Source organism: Thamnophis sirtalis, unplaced genomic scaffold (assembly GCF_051295495.1).
Source record: "Thamnophis sirtalis isolate CommonGarterSnake01/CBP01778 unplaced genomic scaffold, rThaSir2_p1.2 scaffold_12, whole genome shotgun sequence".
NCBI classification, from domain to species: domain Eukaryota; kingdom Metazoa; phylum Chordata; class Lepidosauria; order Squamata; family Natricidae; genus Thamnophis; species Thamnophis sirtalis.
In genome coordinates, this window is record NW_028261392.1 from 35,325,154 (window position 1) to 35,347,409 (window position 22,256).

The 22,256-nt window shown below is 35.1% G+C and overlaps 1 protein-coding gene across 3 annotated transcripts in view; it reads left to right on the forward strand.

Moving 5' to 3' along the window:
• Nucleotides 1-22,256, forward strand: part of CRACDL (CRACD like) — a 50,328-nt gene that overhangs the window by 7,199 nt on the left and 20,873 nt on the right. For 2 of the 3 annotated variants that reach the window (XM_014060053.2, XM_014060054.2), the window contains 7 exons: nt 5,342-5,518; nt 12,554-12,635; nt 13,887-14,055; nt 16,336-16,471; nt 17,151-17,312; nt 18,534-18,602; nt 19,868-20,095. In XM_014060053.2, the coding sequence (XP_013915528.2) occupies nt 12,569-12,635; nt 13,887-14,055; nt 16,336-16,471; nt 17,151-17,312; nt 18,534-18,602; nt 19,868-20,095 (831 nt within the window). In that variant the 5' untranslated portion in view covers nt 5,342-5,518; nt 12,554-12,568. Of the gene's footprint in view, nt 1-3,753; nt 3,778-5,341; nt 5,519-12,553; nt 12,636-13,886; nt 14,056-16,335; nt 16,472-17,150; nt 17,313-18,533; nt 18,603-19,867; nt 20,096-22,256 lie in introns of those variants that run through there. The other variant, XM_014060055.2, reaches the window with a different exon arrangement.

Consider the following 22,256-nt stretch of genomic DNA (forward strand, 5'->3'; position numbering starts at 1 on the left):
AATATCAATTCATATTAACAATTGAAATTACTACTTTTTAAAATAAAAATACAAACATCTATATGGTTCAGTATGAGTTTTTAACATATTTTATGTTAAAGGCTTCAGAAATGGAGTTTTTAATTATCCATGTTTTTATTGAAGTCTCGACTAATTTATTACTTTGGCAGTTTGTGGAAAATACTTTATATTACAACACAATTTTCATTTTTAAATCTTTGAATTGATGTAACTGATACAAATAACGTACATTTAAAAAGCTCAATCTAAATCAGGGGTGTTAAACTTGCAGCCGATGGGCCGGATGCGTCACGTGCTGGCCACCCCCACCCCCGGTTTAGTCAAAGGGGGAAAAGTTGTGATATGTCACGTGACAACAAGATGACATCGCAAGTTTGACACCCTAGTCTAAATGCTTGAGCCAACAAAAGATTTACCATATTCTGGGACACTATTCTAGATATCGAAGGTAAAAATTCCAGAAGCAAATTTTACATGTATCTCAGTTTTTATCTTTGTAAAAAGAGGCCTAGAATTTATTTATTTAGCTCATGTACTACTCCATTTCTAAATACTCTACATAAAAACATAAAATTAAAACATAAATGTCAGTAGTATAAGTGTAACAGCAAGCAAGTTCTTTACTGTAAGTCCCCAATGCCTTTTTGTATAGTGACTTGTTTGCAGTTCTTTGATAATGTAATAGTCTGTGTATGAGAGAGAATGGTCCTAGAGATTGGGGAACCATCATTTAGAAGGCTCAAGCAAGAGTCCCTGCAAATGACATTCCTTCAGATTTGTAACTTTGAGCAAGAGAGGCAGTTTCAACATAGAAAAGATGGTCTGGGAAATATCCAGTCACTCATTTATATAGGGAACAACCCAGAGTTCTCATTCAAGGCTCAAATGACCAAACCTAAATTATCCTACTTTGTACACATTATGTGGAGGCATAACATCTCAAGGGAAGGTTCTAATGCTGGTGAAAGATGAAAAGAAAAAGAAGAAGATGACCAACAGCAGAATGGATGACCAGCATTATGACATCAGGGAGTGCACCATTGGAAAACCAGGTTAGAGAGAGATTGTCATGAAGAAAAGCAATCTATGTGGTCACTAAGAGTCAATACTGACTTGATGGCATATAATAAATAAATCCAAGCTATGTAAGTGATAACCAGCACCTTGCTTTTTTACCTAGAAACTGACTAGCACTAATGCAACATCTACAACTGGTGTACTTCTTTAATGTGGGAATGCATTCTGTGGGTTTCTATGGAGCCTACTTCTAACTGAATAGGTTTGGCTTCATAGCAAAGTGTCGCACAGGATGTGGAACAAGCAGGAAGCATTCCCTGTGCCAATTCAGCCTTTTGTAGTCAACAATCCAGAAGCAATACAAAGGGCAAATGTACAGTAATCATTTATTTATTTATTTCATTTATTTGTTCTATTTATATCCTGCTGCAATCCAAGCCGCTCTTAGCAATTTGCATGGTACAATATAGAAGTTAAAACACCCACAGTCTTAAAAATACAGTACCACAATTTAAAATAAACCCTGCAGTGAATCAAGAATCACAGGCAGAAATAACAGGAAGTTGGACATTCAGATAAAAGATGGCTAAAATTCACCTGTGCAATTAGACAGGTGCTTTAGAGCAGAATAGCTGAAACTGACTGATATTTGTAGTTGAAACTGGTAAATGCAGGGAAACTGTCAAATAAGTAGCAAAAGTTTAGTTTATTGTTCTCCATTTTCTGGAGAGTGCACCTGGAAAGGTGGGGGTCAGTGGTGGGTTTCAAAAATTGTTTGAACCTACTCTGTGGGTGTGGCCTCCTTTGTGGGACTGGCTTGCTGTCCATGTGACCAGATGGGAGTGGCTTGCCGCCCATGTGATGCTGACGACACTTGTCAGAACCACCTTAATTTACCTCACACACAGCACTGGCATGCATAAGAATATGATGTAAACTTGTTTTTTAAAAGGCATCTTTGGTTTGCGTTAAAACAACTTCAACACTCACAATGTTCTGATTGCACCACAAATGCAGAAGTCATCCTTACCTTTCACAGAGGCACTGAGTTTTATAAATATGAGCATGATAGTGTTGAATAATCATATCTAAGGACCAATGGTGGGTTTCAAAAATTTTGGGAACCTCTTCTGTAGGTGTGGCCTGCTTTCCGGGTCCACTGGTGGAACCTCTTCTAACCGGTTCGGTAGATTTGACGAACCGGTTCTACCATTGCCATTTCAAAGTTGAGTAGGTACAGATTTATTCAAATACACCCTTTCTTGAAATACAGCTGGTTTGCTTTCCTCTATCTTCTTGAAAGTTTGGGAATAAATTAATTTCCCTTTGGGAAATAGGGCCTGGCTGACCTGAGGAGAAAGTAACAAGTATGAAAGGAACTCAGGAAAACAAAATATTAATGGACAGGACAAATGTAGGAGAGACATGGCTACAGTGAAGGCTATCTAATGACCGGAGGAATTCCTTCCCAACTCTGCTCACATCTACAATAGGTCAACTGGTCTAGTTTCCAAGATAATGGATTGACAAAGGCTTACAAAGATAGGAGGGAAGTAGAATGTCAAAACTGCCCTCATGCTTGAGCTTCACATCTGCTAGTTGCCAATCTGCCATGAATTATGAGAGGAAGCTGGTTGAGAGAGGGGAAGCTAACTACTCATCGTATCTTCCAGACACACCAGTTGAAGGTCAAAATGCTGGGAATGGAATGCAACAGCTTACCGACCAGCCTGCCATTGAAGAGACAGTTCCCAAAACAATATATTCAAATATAATTGGATAATAAGGGACCAGGGAGAGGGAGAAACTGGTGAGGAACTGGACAGGGAAAGTTAACCGGGAAAAATTGGTGCGCAAACTTCAGTTCGGGTTTACTATATTGAAATCCATTTGGCCTTTAGTAAAGTAAATCTTTACTCGAGAGTCATTCTTACTTAAAGGACCAAGAGGTAGGAGGGGTCGTAGGACTGACATAGTATTAGTTTCAAGGAGGAAAATAATCCTTAGTCCAATATCCTTACTGATGACTCAAGGCTGTTGGATGCTTGAGCTGAGGACTGGATGAAGTCAGTGTAGTGCAATTAAGGGAAATGTTGAGAGTGTCAGAGAAAGTACAGATAGGACTATAGAACAGCACATATGGGGAAAGGGAATTGTGTTTATAGAGCAGCCTACAACCCAAAGCAGTTATTGATCACAGATTTAAGTGGGGAAAATACTTTGCTTCCATCAGAAACACAACCATAAATCAAAATGGCGCTCTTAGACTTCAAAAACAATGTATTTTCTCTAGGGGTTGTATAATTGAATAATAACCTTATCTTTTTTTCACAAGTTATCTTAGCAATTTCACTTTTGAGATTTCTGTGTATTGTGTAAAGTTATATATCTAATTCCAAGGAACTGTGAAGACCATAAGCTTCCTGGGCAACATCAAATTCTACTAAGAATTCAGGTCAGGGACTCCTTCCTTGTTTCCTAGCAACTTAGGATAGTGGGGCTTTTTCTGTTTGAATGAAATCATTCAGCAACAGAGACCAGGATGATTTGCACGGCCTAAGGCAATATTTTGCATACACTTGGGAAGAAGCTCTGTAACATAACACATTCCTGCCTGTTTATAAGAAGAGAGCTCTGCCTTTTGAATCAGATTGAACCAACATTACTTCAGCCAGCCTCCTTTAACGTGAAGAATAGGATTAGGATTCGGCTTTTATTACTGCTTTGTTGGTTGTCAAGGTGAGGCATTTATCTTCAAACCATGTACTTTCCTAGTTACTGAATCTGGTAAATCAAAACTGTATTCAGGTAAAGACTTCCAAGTCCTATATGATCTAACTGAAGCAAAGATTTCTTGGTTACTAATGCAAACAAAATAGAATGGGGCAAGCCTTTTTCTATTGTATTTAATTAGGAATAGTGTCAAATATTGCATATTCTTTCCATTTGTATAGTGTAGGAAACAGCCTTTACTTTTTTGTGATTAATCAGGATTGATGTAATTAAAATTTTTTTTGTTGGAGTGGTAGTATAATATATGCATGTGCCCTCCAAGAAAATTGATGCATTGTTGACTATGGTAATATTATAAATAATCTGTAAATAATCTGCATACATTTTTAATGTTTTAAAATGTGATTTCTCTAGAATTGCAGCTTTTCAATATTATTTTGCTTATTTATAATTATGCAAGGCAGACTATGAATTTTCAATTGAAATGTCTAAAATTTCTTTGTGTTCATTACTTTTGTTTATGATCAACATTTTGTGAATTACGTATTGGAATCTTTGTTTAATTTCTTTAAATAAACGAGTGCTTATTCAGATAATAAAATCAAATCATACTTTGGCTAGATGCCCAGATCACATTATTCTGTAATTTTGTTTGTTTAGTTTTGGCTTAGCATGATATTGAAACCAGGTCTTGTTACTTGCATGTTATAGATGATGGTTTAACTTGATGTCTCTCCGATTTCCTGGAAAAACTCAAGCAGAAATCCCAGGATATTAGATAAAGTCTAAGATGTGAAACACATGGCTAAATAAAAAAAAACTTTATTGCATATTACAATGAAGTCATAAAGGAGTTGGTTGGCCTTTATTGCTTTTTCTTCCTGCCATTCATTGCAAACTGCTCATAGCCTTGAAATTGATTTGTTGTTAATCATTTATATAACTGATTTATCTTCTATTGTAAATACTGGCTGTTGTTTTGGTTCTTACTATATGAACCACACCTCTGTGGGAATCTATCAGATCTGCACTATAAAAGTCCAGATGATTGTGAGAGTTTTATGTATACTACTGTCTAGATTTTAGCTTCCCAAATTGAGTAGCCCTATTCTATAATGATTTGTTCAAAATATAATTAAATAAAATAATAGACATGGTGTATGAAAACAGCCTATGTTTTAGACTTCACAAGGAGTTTTTGAGGGGAAAAATCTTTTGCAACATAGTTCTGAGAATTGTTAAATTGTGTATCTGCATTTCTGACGTGCTGTGTCAAATTAGAACATTTATCATTGCTACTATGGGAAGATTGAAGCTGTATATACTTATTGTAGAATACAAAAAATGTTCTGAATTCTGAAAATAGAATAGGTGTTGGGTTTGTTGAAAGGATAGCATCTTGCTAGCATTTGTAAATTTTATTTTAAATTAATATAAGAGGGTAGGTTTGATATGAAAGTTGGAAAATGCTCTACCCATAAAAGCGTTTAGGGCTCTAGGTAATATAATATTTGTTGAAAACAAAGAGAAAACAGTAGTTAGATTGATTTTTATATTTGCTTATCAACAGGGAATTCAAGGATACCATAGAACAGATGACCATGACTCCTCCCTTTTCTTGTGGATTGCTTTCATGGGCCTTAAATTCAGCGTGGTTCCTTGATCACAAATAAATAATCTTCACATAAAATTTTACAAGATTAAAAACCTAGCCTAATACTGCAGAAATTGTGCTAGTTCACTTAAGGTAAGTACTATCACCTTGTACTATTTCTTGCTATATTAGTATGAAATTTAGCCAATTGCTTTTTCTTTTCTCTTAATTCTGATAAGCCAGTGTGGATGATGGGTAATCAACATATCTTTACTACTTCTACTGGATCCTGTGTAAACTATCCCTGTCAATAATAATAATAACAATATTTCTAAATTAACAGAGTTGTAGGGCTCTTAATTATTTGAGTGTAAAGTCACTATACTGTCAGCTCTTGCTCTCCTTTTCAACAATTATATGGCCAGTGCAATAAAATGAGAAAGATATTATATTTACTCAGTTTACAACATGATCGATTCCTATAAAAATGGATTTAGTTATTAGAACATACATTGCTATTTAGTTAATTAAAAATCATTGATAATTTCTCCTAAATAACTAAATTCCTAATCATGAACTAACTATGACCTACCAGATCCTCTCCCTCATTGTGTATTAGAGTTATCAGCTTTACTCCGAGATGCATAACTAGAAATCTAAAGCTGAAAAGGTTCCATATGTTTCTGCTTAGAGGATCAGAATGAATTTTAGGTCATTTAATGAGCTAGCTCCAACAGTAAAAGCCAAAGATAACCTAGAAAGAATTTGAGAAGGACATCTACTTTAGCAAATGGCACTCTTTGGATGGATGGTCTTCAGGTGGAGGCACTGGTGGAAAAAGTAGGCAAGAAGCCAACTGTGCAGAAACAGCATCCATAGTCTTCATGATCTTTTTGATCAAATGTTAGACTGAGAACCTCTCAGAAAAGCATTTGAGTCTCACTGCTCCAGAAAAAAAACCTGGACTCTCTCAGTTGTACATGGTCCTCACCCTTTATTCCCAGAGCTTCTGAAACTGAGGCACAGAGATAGACATGGTTTTCTGGAGCAGCTGACTACTTCAGTGCCTTTTTCAACCTTCAGAAGACTGTGAAGGACATAGTGATGTGATTCCAATGTATTGTTTGAGGCCTCACCTCATGCCTGTGTTCTGCAATTGTTTCCGTACCAGTCTACCATAAACCCTGGGAGGAGGGTGAGAGGGGGGAGAGTGAAAGTTAAGAAAGTGAAGGTGCCTGCCAAGACGGTATTTCAATGTCACTCTGCGATGAGAGGAATGCAGCTGCAAGCCAGCCTACAATCAGAGCGTCCATTTCCAAAATATCTTCTTTGAAATTGATTGGACAGAGGGGGACCAGCAATGGGAAGTGCTTAAGTGGGAAAAAGGTTTCACTTGGGGTTTGGCACACAAATTTCAGTTCCGGCTTTGCACTTTTGTATTTCACCTGGCTTCTACCTTTCTCATCCTGATGGTGTTAAGGATTGTTTTTACTTAGAAGCCTAAGGTGAGGCAGGTCTGACATTTGGAGAAAAAGTGTTAGTGGGAACTCAAATTGCTTTCAGTAAATGCTTCCATGACATAGAGGTTTTACTTGCATGAGTGGGGAAGCATTAAGAGAGAGAAATTGGGCTGTCTCTACTTATATGTGTTTGTTTATAAAATTAATTCAGTGATGAGCATTGTTTCAGCATCATGATGCAACAAAAATTAAATTAAATTCTAAGATTTTTGTGATTGCAAGTAATCCTTGAAATACATGCAATTTTCATGAGTAAAGGTGTTTAAAAATGTTGCCAGATAAGAAGCCTTACTTCTTAGTATCTCCTGCACTGAAGATGTTACCTACTATGATAATAACAAATTAGCTTATTAATTTTTTATTTACTTATAATAAACAAATTTATTAAAATAAACAGTGTCAAAGCAAAATTTTATATATTGATATTCCCTCAAAATAACATGAAAAGATTACAAACAATCAATTTTTGTGAGTTCAAAATTTATTCTATACCACATTTTATCACATACTATTTCTTAAGCTGCACAAAACAAAACAACTGGTGTATTCCTCCTATCCTCTGTAATATATTTGTATTATATTTTTATATGCATCATTGTCTTTCCCTTGTAATTTTTCATGGCAATTGTAACTCAAAGAGAATATTGAGTAATATTTTTTTGAAATCAATTGCATTATATTTGGTTTCTGGTGGGGAAAATGATAATATCTTTTAAGTTGGATATTGGTAAATTGTTAAAATAATAAAACTTGGACAATAGCATACTGTATTCTCATAAGTACAGGCAAAAATGGCACATTTGTGTCAGACCTGCCACAGACTTAAATCTCTAAGTAGAAAACAATCCTTGACTCCATTTGCTGAGAAAGCTATATTTTTACTAGAAGTCAAGTGTATTGCAGTAATGCATAGCCAGAACCGAGATCCACATACCAAAATCCCTATGTTATACTTTCCCCTCCTCAACTGTCTTTCATTTCCCACCCCAAGGTAACCAATTAAAATCTTGCAAGCTGTTTTCCTAATGGTCAATTCAGTGTGTTCTGGTATGCCACTCCCTCCTTCCAGCAGGGGACAGCTGGAAGCAGCATCTCAAGAAGACATAGCACCTACTTTCAATTTCCCAAACATCCCCCCCTTCATCTTCCTTCTCCATAGTTAACAGGAGAGTGTCATCACATATCAGTGAAGCAAGCATGGGGAGGCAGCTGACAGTGTGCCCATATAATCCCTTCTCTTGCTTGGCTATTTAAATGTCAGATGCTTGTTAATGGACAGGAAGCCCAAGTAGAATTCAAGCATCACCTATCTGGTGACACATCAGCCTAGGTACAAGGCTAATTTTTTTTGCCTCCATTCACCAATGGAGGAATTGGTTGTTATGGAATTTGGAATGAGCATTTGGGATTGTTGGAAAAGGGCACTAAGATTCCAGATTACAGTATGTTAGTTCTTGAAGATATTGGTGTTAAATTGATCTTCCATAGACAGAAGAAATACTCCTAGCACTATCCATTCTTGTCTCTCATCTACTAATCGTATATCTCTGGAAATTAAAAGTCAGTTATGAAGGATTGATTATAAAGCTCAAAATGCATTGATAGTAATTTGCTTTTGTTTTCTGAAAATGGTACTTTTTGTTGGTTAACTTTTATTAGTATCAGGCAGTTGGGTACATTGTAATCTCTTTGAAATAAAAGTGATCCTTAGTCTCATTGGCACCCAATGTGTAGAAAATTTATTGGATTTAGATGTGTTTAATAGAGATTTAATTAAATATTTTACAGAATGAATTTAAACAAGAAAAAATAAATGACATGAAAAAAGAATGAAAGGGCAGAATGCAAATAGGTGCGAATAACATTTTAAAATTTTATAAATAAAATAAAGAAGGTACCTAACGTCATAAAATTCAAAGTCATAATGAATAAGTATTTCTAAAATTTTAAAAGTACATCACTTTTTGAACAAAAAAAATAAAATCACTTTCAAATAAAGATGTCTGTGTTTTCAAATTTCATACAAAATGGACTATAGTATCTTTTAAGAGTTCAGCAAAAGAGGCACTTTTCATCTTAGATGATTATATAATATTTTTCTGAAGAATTAAATCAACAACAATCAATAGGTAAAAATAAGTATATTTCCTATGTGCTGTTTTTAATTTTTTTAAATTTAAAACATTTTTTAAAAGATCACATATTTAATTGGTATGTATTAATTTAAAAGTTTTATACAGCTGCCCATCTTATAACCAACTTTGGACAGCTACCAATTAAAACAAGGTACAAATCATATTTAAATTATAAATCTAGCTATATTAAAATATTGAAAACAATAAAAACCTGGTGCCAAGTTAAATTTCAGATAATACAGTTATCTAATCTTAGCTGAGGACCTGGGGAAAAAGCCAGCTCTTCAGTGTTTTATGAAGGTTAAGAGGGTAGAGACCTCCTGAACTTAATGGGGCAGAATGTTTTGGAGATTCACAATCATCCAGGTCATAGTTGTCCCAAAGATGCTTTTCAAAAGGCAGCTGGACTTTCTTGGTTATTTTTTTAAAAAAAATTCACTTCTCATCCAAGAAACTTCTTCAATACTCACTTCTTCAAGAACTGAAGAAGCTTCTTGGATGAGAAACAAATCATTTTCAAGGCGGGGGGGGGACGACGACCTCCAAGTAATTGAAATGGGACATTCATGGGCCGACTGTTCCATAGGGCAGGGTTTGCCACAGAAATGGCACATTTCCTAGCTCCCATCTTATGGCAATATTTAGGGTAAGATTAGGAGCATGCCCATCATAACTGACTTGGTAGGATGGGTAGGTATCCTTAGGGAAAGATGGCCCCATAAATAATGTGGCTCTGTGTCATATAGGGATTTAAAGGTAAGAAACATCAGCTTGATTTGCACCCAGAAAAAGGAAGCCAGTGCAGCTTGCACTGCAATGATGCTACATGTGCAAACCTAGGGGCCTTCATTACTATGCATTCTGGAGCAGTTGAAATTTCCAGGTGGTCTTGATTTAAATATATATACTGTATTTCTTACTTAATAGAACCAAGTTTGCTGTACAGTTTAACAACAGAGGAAATAGAATGCCACTTAGAATAGGATTTCAAGCAGTTCCAGTGAGAGAAGAGAGCGCTTTCATAGCATCATAAGAATGCTATATGAATATTTTAGCATTATGTTCCATGTTAATAAACTCCAGCTTGCTCAGCTTTGTGTTAGATCCTTGGGGATTACGTCAGATGAGGAAATGTGTTTATAACATAGTGGTTATTGTTAATGTCAGATAAGCTTGGCTGCTGCCTAGAATTATTACAGCAAGTTGAGATTGTTTTCTTTTTATTGATAATGTCTCCCAGGGAATTTAGTAATGTCTGTCGGAGGACAGGGAGATTTTACCTGCTACAGTACCCTCATTTAGTCAAAAGGTATCTTCTCTTCAAAGAATATCTAAGCTCTTTTATATTCCAATTCCAATTGGTAATTAACAATAACCTAAATGTGAAACACCCCGATGCACACCCCAATATTTCCATAGATGAAGAATAAAAAATAACGTGCAGTAATTTTTTCAAAAATCAACTTTGCTGAAAAACATTAAGCAATAAAGAAATAAATAAAAAGAAATAAAAAGCAGTAAAATAGTAAAAATAATAAAAACCTTGAAAAATAAACAATGAAAATATTCAATAAAAGAGAAAGAAGCAAGAAAAATCATCCCACCAGACGTTTAAGGGAAAGTTTAATCCTTTTTTGTCATGCATCATTAAAAAGCTTATATTTGCAAAAAGTCTGTGGAAGCATCTCTGGAAAAATAATAATTTTCTTGCTGTTCCTCCAAAGCCTCTACTTGCTAAATAAATGCAGGATATGGTTCTGTTTGTAGATCTTTAAAGTCTGCTGAGAATGCTGAACATTGTGTATCATCTTTGAAAGTCAGTTCAGAGTTGTATTCCTTTCTTCTTTCTTGGCATGACCATGTAACCTGTTGCTAGGATGGCTAAAGTGAAGGCTCATTAGTAGCACTGTCAAGATAAATTACAAGTTAGACATTTGAAATATATTGTATACTGGTTCTAATTATTATTATTTTAATTGTAATATTTGAGGCTATGCTGTTCCTTGCTTTTTGACCATACTCCAGAGCCTGAAATTCATCACTTTAACTTATTGTTCTTCTTTATACAATTATTTAAATATTCATAACTGTAGGGACTGGACAATAGCACATTCTTAGCTCCTTGTTTAAATTTTAAAGAGAAATTAATATCCAAACTATAGCCTTAATAAATGGGCATAGATGATAACACAAAAATTTCATCATGCCAACTAAAATAGCCAGTGTGTTAAATATGAATTTTCTACCACTCATCTCACTTTCCAAACACTTCCAGGGAACATCATATGTTTGTCCTTAATTCCTTCTAACCCTAAATAAAGTAGCTGGACTTTTTTCATAGAAAGGAGCTGTTCCTCTAACTGGAAAATATTGAGAGATGCAAGGAAAAACGTACTGTATCTGTCTGATGCAAGACCAGAAAATGAATCCATGTGAAACAGAATTTAACTTTTACATCTTATAAAATGACATAATGTATTCATTTCCCTCTCCATGAAGTATACATAGTAACTGCATAGTAGCCTACTTCATCTAAAATCTTACAAAATGGAAGGCAGAATCAATGAAAACTGCATAAAATGTCCTGAGAAGATGTAGAATAAATGTATTTGAACTTTGGTCAGAAACGAGCAAAGACACTTGGGAGATTTTCAAACTTCACCAGAGTCTTGCAACCCCTAATAAAATGGTCAACAAACTTGCAGGTAGTCTATAAAATCAAAACACATGAGTGTGTTTTGCAACACTTTTAGTTAGAAATTGGCATTTACTTCTGGTTTCCAGCAAAAACCTCCCATGGGTTTGCTTAATAATTGTGGATTTGCTTGATGACCATGGTGATTTTCTTTACAACTGCTGAAGAACATGTTGTAAAATTGGGTTGGTCACATAGCACAGTCACGCTATCAGGGAGATTGGCTGCATATAAATTTAATAAACAAATAAATACATATGACCTGTTTAATGATCGACACAGCTTATGCCCATAATTTCAGCTCAATGATCATCATAAATCAAGTCCCTAAAGTGCTTCCTCCCCCTCCCCCCCAAAAAAGGCAACCGGACTTTGGAAAAAAACATGACCTGGATGACTGAGAATCTCCATGGTCATAAATCAAGGACTACCTGTATTAAATTTTGGAAGGACCCTGAGAGGTAGCAAATAAACAAAGCAAGCAGTTTCTCAATCATTTTTAAGCAATGATATACTTCAAGGAATCAATTAGTTTGTATGTTAAAATGTTCAGCTATCAAAACACTTGGTGTAAATTACTTTAACTAAGCAATATTTTATTAAAATACTACCATATTGACACATTTATAATAATCCTTTTTTCAAGACTGGGTGACAGGATTATTCCAATTTAAAAATCCTTTTTAAAATATGACCACGATTTGGCCACTGAATGGGAAACCCTGACTAAGGTTCATAGCTGATAAAGTGACTGTGGTCAAGAGTAAGAAGTAGATATTGTCAATTAAAAAAACATGCATTCAACTTTCAAGTGTTACTTTTTGTGTTTCTATGTTAGAGACTACTACAGTGTATGAATTTTACAAGGACAATGGATACCAAGTTTCAAGAAGCAGAAGGATTTGGGGAAGAAGCTTCAGGTAAATGTCTCATTATCATTATATGTTTGAGAAAATACTGATAATTACCATATTTTTCAGAGTATAAGACACTCCTTCCCCCCCCAAAAGGAGGGTGAAAATTTGGGTACATTTTATACACTGAATACAGCATTTTTGGCCTACCAAAACCCCTCCTCCTTTGCAAAAATGGATGAGCCATTTTTGCTCATTCAGCCCTCAGCCCCCAGGAACACTCTACAAGCCTCCCAAAGCCTCTGCATGCCCTCCCCCCTTTTTTTGCAAAAAACAACCCCAAGGAGCATTCTACAAGCCTCCCAAAGCTCTGCATGTCCCCCCTTTTTTTGTGCAAAAAACAAGGCATGCAGAGGATTTGGGAGACCTGCAGAGTGCAAAAACTTTTTAAAATATTTACCTCTTCAAAATCATGGTGTGTCTTATACTCTGGTGCATCTTATAGTCCCTAAAATACGGTACTAGCAATTCTTTTCATTGTGCAGAATAGGAACACTGTTTCTTTTAGGTCAATTATCCAATTTAATCTTAATGCACTGTAGTCAATTAAAATGTACATAACTAATCAACCCGTATGTTGTATGATTTGTATATGAAAGGAAATTATTCCAAAGGAGAAGCTATATGTTCACATTTGCGAGTAACATTGCCTTACTTTTTAAAGATCAAGATGGGTACCTTTTGATTTATAAAAACTTAGAAAAACACATTTCACTTGGTGACCAAATAGTGAAAATAATATTTTAAAACAAAAATATTTATCAACTGACAGTACAGTTGATAGGGATATTCTATTGAAAAATAATGTCATTGAATTCACTGATTCTTATTTATAGGAAAGTGGAAGGTTATGTGGAAGAAATATAGCACCTTAGCTTCTTAAAGAAAAATATTCGTATGCTTAATATAGTCCTCTATATGCTCATTCTGAAGCTTACATTTTATTATGAGTGAATTGAGACATTCTCTAAACTTGGACTTCAACTTAGGTTACATTAATTATTCCTGTATATTGAAAACAGAATTATATTTGTAAATTAGATTATCAATTTTGGGAAAAAAGTTGATTTTCTTTTAGTATCATTAATTTCTGGTTCTTATTTTCATATCTCTTTCAATGAAAGCTGCTGTCAGTTTTAGGGATAAAAATTGAGGAATTGTCCAAGTTGGAGAATGATTCTCATATCACTTTGTTCTGATTTTGTGTCTCTTTGAAAAAACTGGCTAAAAAGAATTATTTTTCATTAATTCACCTAGGAAAGAAGAAGTCAAAGTTTAAATCTATTAAAAAGTTCTTTGGGAAAAGAAAAAGGAAAGAAACATTAACATCTTCAGGAAGTGATAATATCAACACATGTCAGTCCGCAATTGATATCTCAGCCACACCATCTAGGCATATAGATTATGATTCTGAAGATGATCTGCAGTAAGTCACATGTTTGCCTTTTCCTTCTTTGCAAAGCAAGCTGTTGTTGACTGAAAAGCAAGGTTATTTTAAAGGGTTATCCTCCATGTGTACAAATGTTTCCTTTGTTGACTATCTAGGATACTCCTCTGAAGCTGTTGTAAAGACATAATTAAAACAATGTTCTGATATCCATTCATGCTGGAGAGTAGCAAGCATTGTTAGAAATAGACATTCTTAGTGATAGTCTCAATGAGAGGGGTGGAATAATAAATGAATGAATGAATAAATAAATAAATATTCTGAATACTCTTGCTGGTGAAGTATATCAAGCACATACTCCATTATCCTGCCAGCAACTTCTTTTTACCATCCCAGTACATGTAGTCCTCAACTTACGCCCACAATTGAGGCAAAAAATTATGTTGCTAAGTGAGAAATTTTTAAGTGACTTTTGCCCCCTTTTATGACTTTTCTTGCCACAGTTGTTGTCAATCACGGCAGTTGTTAAATTAGTAACATGGTTGTTAAGTGAACCTGGCTTCCCCATTGACTTTGCTTGTCAGAAGGTCATAAAAAATGATCCCATGACACTGGGACACTGCAACCGTCATAAACAGGAACCAGTTACCAAGCATCCAAATGTAAATCACATGACCACGGGGATGCTGTATGCTGTCATAAGGGTAAAAATGGTCATAAATCATTTTGAATGGTCACTAAACAGTTGTAAGTTAAGAACTACCTGTATTATGTGAGAGAATAATATCCTTCCAAAATTCTTCCCTTTTTATGTCTAGGATGGAAGGTTTTTGGTCAGGCAGTCTGCTGTTTGATTTCATGACTTTCTAAACATTTATGCTTCAGAGTCAAAACATCCGAAAGGTGCTTTTTCAAGACATTCAGAGTCAAAACTGAAATGGTGCTGTGGGGCAGGCTCCATAAACAAGTTGCTCCTGATAGTTGTGGACGCCTAGAAAAATGAGTTTGAGTTAAATGGACTCTGATGGCATACACACATCTGCTCTAATCTTGACTGTGCCTCTTTAACTCCAAAGCACAATTTCTTGGATTTGTGTAACTATTTGTAATCCAAGGAAAAGATGCAGTTTCTTTAAGAAAGCACCAAGAGGTGGAAGGGTGTGTATCCATGTCTTACTCCAAAGCACATTTTCAATTTTGGATTTGAAGTGCAGCATAGCTCTATTGTGTGTATGCGTGCTATGTAGTGTTTTCATTACTATTTTAGAATATTTTCAAAAACTATGGTGATTTTCATTTGTAGCAAGCTATACTGGGAAAAGTAAACTTTATGAAGTCGATAAAATAAGTAAATGTTCCAGAATGTTGTCTTATAATGCTTATAATAAGGAATGTTGTGCTCAATAGTGCCATTAGAAGGTGCTATTGTACAAAATCGTAATGGTTTTATCTCCTATTAGTACTACTATTAAAATGACTTTAAAGTCAATGTACAGAAAGGCTACTGTAAAAATTCTGGAAATTTATCTTTATGCAAGATAAAAAGAGCTATGGAAATGATAGTTCAATAAATATGGGAAGCACTAGATTGAAGGAGGATAATATTACTTTGTGATTTTTACTGAACATATTTGTAGCAGATATTAGGAGACCTTCATATTTACAGTTTCTCTTTTTTGTGTTCATTGTATAGCAATAAATAAAGAATAAATATTTAATTTTAAGTTTTAATATTTGGAAGGATAATATAAATTAACATAACTTGTTAAACATTAACAGCAAAAATTTGCAAGATTCTGTTATTATAGCCTATCTCAATAAAATTATTTTTAGCATATGCATGGAGTTGATTTTTTTGTCTAATCTACCTATGGTAGTTGGCTCACAAGTACTTGGTAGCTACAACTTTAGCTTGGAACTGACTGGACTAAAGTTGTCTGAAGAATTGCAGACACCAGTTGGAAACGTGTTATCTAGAATCCTTTTCAATTCTGTTAATATGTTGGGTATCTCTTATGACTGAACCCCAAATTATTCATTGGCCAATTTATTGGTTAGATTTTTCTAACTAAACTATGAGATTATAATTTGTTCTACCTAGAGAATCTAGATCTCTAGTGGACTTGCTATTCAAAAATAACGTGTGTATGTAAAATCACAAAGACCAAAATATGTCAGATACTGTTATAGGACATCTTTCTTCCGCCGTTCCTTCCTTAGATTCCTACTCAAATTTGCATTGCAAATAGACTTTATTACTTGAAAAGAAAGACCAGGTTTAAATATGTGTTGTTTTATTAGCTTTCTATATTCTCCTAGAATGCACAGAACTATCATGGGAAACAGAGCTTTGTCACATGACAGCATTTTCATTTCTGAGACTCCACAAGAACCACCTAGGCCAGTTCGAGTATTTTCTCAGGAAAATGTTTCTGACCGAATTAGGACTTTGCAGGTAATACTGTTGAAATAATTAATTTAGATGATTTCCAGATTTCTGGTATGTTTGCAGATTTGTGTTTGATTTTGGTATATGCAGTGTGATATTCAACATGTGAATCAACAGACACATTTGCAATAGGGTTTCTCTAAATTAATGATGCAGAGAATTTAGTCATTCAAGGAACTTGAATAACAAGGTGATTTAATGACGGCTAATCTACACTGAAAGCCAAAAGGTACCTTTTGAAAAGGGCAGTAAGGATGTGCTCATTCTGTACATAGTTTCAGAACAAACACCCTGTCCTTCCTTATTAGTAATTAGTGTGAAGAAATGTGAACAGATTATAACTGCTTGTTCATTTTCCTGCTACTAAACTCCCTTAACCTATGCCTTGGGCCCCAAGGGCAGGATCAACATTGTTTTGTTTATTATTTACAACATAATTTAATAAAAGTGGGTCACAACAATAAGTAAGCATTGTATAAAACCAAACTCTCCTTGTATATAATTAAATAAGATAAAGGGCAAGAGGCTGAATAAAATGACATTATTCACATGCATCGTTCTGCTGGGCACAAAAAGAAAGTGTGCTTGTGATTTTGGGAACAGCAGGTGATTACATCATTTTTTCTTTTATGAAAGCAATATATTATTTTAGTAGTATAATAAATGTATTAAAACTGTACTGTAGGTGAAACTCCAGCAAAACTGGAAGATGGGCCTCTCCTATCCATTTGGAACGCCTTCCAAAAAACAAGAAGATGCAGGAATGAGTTCAGAAGATGATGGCTTACCTAGGAGCCCACCAGAAACATATTTGCTACAAGAAATTCTAAATCCCAATACACCAAAGGTAGGATAAATTGGGAAACATGTTTTATAATTATGGATTGTGTTTATCATCTAAATTCATATTGCACTTTGTAGTAATAGTAAATGACAGAAGTTTAATAATAAAGATACTCAAATATTTTTATGCTATAGATAAGATCCTGTTTTTCTAAGGGAAAGGTGTTTTGAAAAATGCATAAACATAAGAATAACTGTAAGAAATTGAATAGCCTAGAACAGGGGTCACCAACCTTTTGGACCTCATGGACCACTAAATTCATAATTTTAAATTCCACAGACCACTAATAGGATTTTTTAAAAAGATAAATAATATTTAGTGCAATATAAAAAATGCAAATGATTTTTCTGCGCACCACCAAATTTTTCTCATGGACCACCAGTGATCCACGGACCACCAGTTGATGACTGCTGGCCTACAATCATGTCAAATGATAGAGGTAATATTTATTGTTGTAGATTTCTCAGAGATCTATTTGATTCCTTCCGGACTGTGATACTGTTCAGAAAGAAAAGCTTCAAAAAGTTTTAAAATGAAGTAAAATGACAGCTGATCTGAAGGCCTTTCCAACTAATCTAATTGTGGAACAAACATGCCTAGGCAACATCTTTTTTCTCTGTGTTTTTTCTCATAATGTTGCCTTTACTTCATTTCCAGTGTATGAGTGAGATAGGCATTACGTTTTCTGAGCTATACCAAAGTTAAAGTAGTGCTTTCTTCCTTCGTTTGACATATCAAAGCTTTAAGGTGAACAACATCTATTAAGCTTTGCTACCCATTATTTTGGAGAAAAATTAGGAGTCTGCAATGGTTGGGAATAGAAACAATGAAGAGGAGAGGGATTAGTTCAAGGATGGATGGAGGACACTTCAGTTCATCAGTTGTGAAAGCCCCTTACTCTGATATTTTCTTTAAGAAAACTGTGTAAATACTAGAAAATATGGTCAGCCTTCTTCTAAAAACAACATCCATTATCATATTTACAGATTTCTCCTAATTTTTAGAGCTCTATTAGAAACATTCTTGTTGCCTGTGTGATGTTGGTATAGTATTGTGTTTGTATATCACAGCATGCTGGCTGCGGAATTCTGGGAGTTGAAGTTTACATAACTTACAGTTTCCAAGTTTGAAAAAATACTAGCATAGTAGGGACTATAGCTTTTATTTATATTTCATATCATTTTGTCATCTATTACTGAAACTTTCTCTCATTCCATCCCACAGTTTTCAGACTCTCACAAGCATCATAGCGCTTTGAGTTTAACTGGAACGGGCAGTGAAGAAGAAGAACAGGTAATTTAATTGCATTTATACTTAACAGCAATGCTGTATATCTCATGGGATGCCTGAATTCTCAGAAAGGTTTCAGGGATGGGGTTGCAACACTTTTCTTAAGAGCTATTAAAGAAGGATATCATTAGCTGCATTACACCTATTGTTATCTATTTTTCTTTCAAACATGGCTAAGGAAGAAATGAATTGGAAACAAATGCTGGCATATTTTATTTGCTAGGCTGGGAGTCACCCAAAAGGAAAGTGTGAGGTTTTTGAACAGTTTCCCCCAGATTGTCTTTAAAAGTTAATTTTGAGCAGGTCCAAAGATTATCTCCAAAGTCTTTTGATTAGCCCTTTTATTCTTCTCTAATTGATCAGCCACATTTCCCCCTTAACAGTCAAAATTGCAACTGCTTTGCTGATGAAGGCTATTGGCTATTCTGTTTGAGAGCATTGTTATTCTTTCCCAAAGCTCTCTTTGACAGAATGCTTGCCTCTCTTCAATCAGTGGCACAGGTAACCAGCAGAGTAGCCTCTGGAAGGAGCCCATTTATTCTCTCATCTGGAGAAGAGCTAATGTGGGAGATAGAAGGGACAATTGGACCACTACAAATGGAGAAGAAAGCAAGTAATACACAAAGAAATCACTACTTTTCTTTCCTAAGTGAACACTTTCCGTGTGTAGATCATGATAAAGAATATTGTAACAATGCTTACCATTCTATTTTAATCAACTGTTTCTACTATCCATTGTTCTGAAATATGAAGCACAGGTCATTGTTTCTTTTGCCAAACCTGGGATTTATTTTAATGATAGGCTGCCAAACAAACACTTTTCAGTTTCCTGAAGGAAGAGAGAAAAGAAGCACAATATCACATGCAACATGGCTATGAAAAGGCTACAACTTTTATTTTTTTAATCTACAATATGACTATTTTTGCTGTAACAAAATTTTAAATGTAACAATATGTGTCAGCAAATTGCAAATTACTTGCTATTCCCCCAAGTGTTGATGTGCTTGGTACCTGTTTTTCTGACTTTTCCTGGTTTTTTTTGTCTTGTCCCCCATAGTTTAAATAAATAAATAAAATAGGAAAATTAAGTTCTGCTTACAGAAAAAATACAAACAGATATAAACAGACTATGGATAATTTGAAAGCAGTGTTAATTTTAATGATGAAATAAGGGTATGTAACAAAATTTAGGAATTTCCTGTTTTTATTTTTTTAAATTCTTATAGATTTGTGCTTTGATGGTGTTCCCCTTCCCCCTTTGTCTTTAGGTTACAAAAAGTCCTTCAAGATCCTGTTCTACAGAAAGTCAGCTGTTCTCCCATCAGTCAAAAGCTAAAATTATAACCCAACAAACATTTGATAGCAGCTGTTTGCCTACTGCTGATTTTGATATTCTTCCGGAATTATCCTCTTGCTTGGATAATTCTGCGGCTAAGCACAAGCTTTCAATAAAACCACGGAACCAGAGATCTAGTAAAATAAGAAGACTACCTTTGGTAATTGATGAGAGAGGGAGGGAAAGAGGGAGAAGGAAGCATTTGAAAGAGGAAATATTTGTTTTTGAAAAAGGAAATTTGTTTTTCGGCTTGTTATGATGTAACAATATAAAAAAAGCCTCCTCGATGAGCAACAGGGCTGTGCCAAGGATTTAAAAGGGACACTTTGCTAAGCATGTTAGTGATGCTCCCTTCCTCTAAACACAAAAATAATCACATGCTTCAGAAGGCTCAGGCAACAACTTCAGGGACTGTCCTCAACTATCTGTGCACATGTGTGGGGATACACACCTATTCTGATGTGCTGGGTGGTTCCAGTGAAAGTATGATCTAATCATACACGTGCCAACACCTGGGAAGGATGGCCTTTGAAGCAGCCCCACAAATATTTTGAAGGATTGAATGCTTTGACACCTCAAGAAGGAATCCTCTGTGCTGGTGCATTTTGTGAAAAATGCCTTTGTAATGCTTTGCACAGTCCTATTGAATAGGTACACCATGATATACAGGTAGTCCTCAACTTACAACCTTTCATTTAGTGACCATTCAAACTTACAATGATACTAAAAAAATGACGTGACTGTTTTTCACACTTACCACCATTGCAGCATCCCCATGGCCATGTAATCAAAATTTGGATGCTTGGCAACAAGCTACATTTATGATAATTGCAGTGTCTCAGGGTCATGTTATCAACGTCAATGGGGAAGCCAGATACACTTAACAATTATTTTACTAACTTAACAACTGCAATGATTTACAGCAGGGATGTCAAACTAGATTTCTTCAAGGGCTGGAAAAGCATTGTGGTTCTCCACAGGCTGGCCAGAAGGCAGGGTGGTGATGCTGGACAGTCTCCTGTAGCACCCTGCCAGCCAAAATGGTTGGCAAAGTGGAAGCTGTCCAGACCAAAAACAGGGCACAGGAGGAGATGTGCAGGTCCTCCCCTCTGCCCTATTTTTGCTAGTAGAGGCACCATGAGGTTGTTCTTTGCCATTTCCAGGCCAGCCCTGTGGTTATAAAATAGGGCAAGATTCAGAACTGTCTCACTCAGCAATATGTATTTTTGCTCAATTGTGTTTGTAAGTTGAGGACTACTTATATTACTAGATATGAGCTTTCTTTCTCAGGTGGTCATTAAGTGAGGGAAAGGAAACACTTGAATAGATCTAAAGTTATTTGTACTCTTATGATCCTAAAAAGTTGCTTTATACAAATTCAGATCTCTTGTCCCTGTAAGCCTAATATTGTTGTTACAAGCTTGGTTCACAACTCATACTTAGCTACAGCTTGAATAACCACTGTAGTTGGGTGCACGCAACATGCTTATAATAGTGCAAGACTATCTTATAATTATTTACACAGAAAATGAAAATGTATACAGTAGGTAGAGATAAGAATTATAAGGACATGTTGAGAAGTAACATTGAATTCTAATTTATGTGAAGACAAAAAGATGTATCATAGTATACTATTTATTTATTTCAAAAGTCAATTTTTGACTTTAAATTCAAAATACTACAGACTCCCAATAAAAAATATACTCTAAAAATAACGTTAGTCACAGTTGTAGGCTGAAATTATGCAGTTAAAAAAAAAAGCACTATGACAAATGAAGAAACTGAAATAATCAGTTCCTAAACAAATGGAAGTAGCTTTTGAAGCTACTTAAACTGGACAAAGATGTGGCTGTGAGTTCTTGGTGCTGCCTCAGCTTGTTTTTTGCTTGTAGATATTTCATTACCCCCTAAGGTAGTGCTAGAACATCCACTATCATTGATAATGTTATCTAGTCAAGTAATGAAACACATGCAAGCAAACAACCAAGCTCAGAGATCACCAAGGATTCCACAATTAAACATGAGCTACAAATAGTCTCTTCTATTGAAAGATACAGCTATTTTAAAGGTTCAGAGGTGCTTCATAGATGTACTTCCAAATCTTTTTTACACAGTCTCAGTATTTAGTTGTTAAAGGTAGAAAGGGAATAAGAAAATAAGAGACTAACAGTATTTCTCTTCCATTTGTTGTATAATGGTTTCTAATTAGTAATGGGAAAAAATGGATATATAACTTTAAAAAAAAATCAATGGAGGGTTGCCTCCTCGATGGTAGGATGGCTTTTCTGAATTATAACAATTTCCAAATGATGACTGTCTTA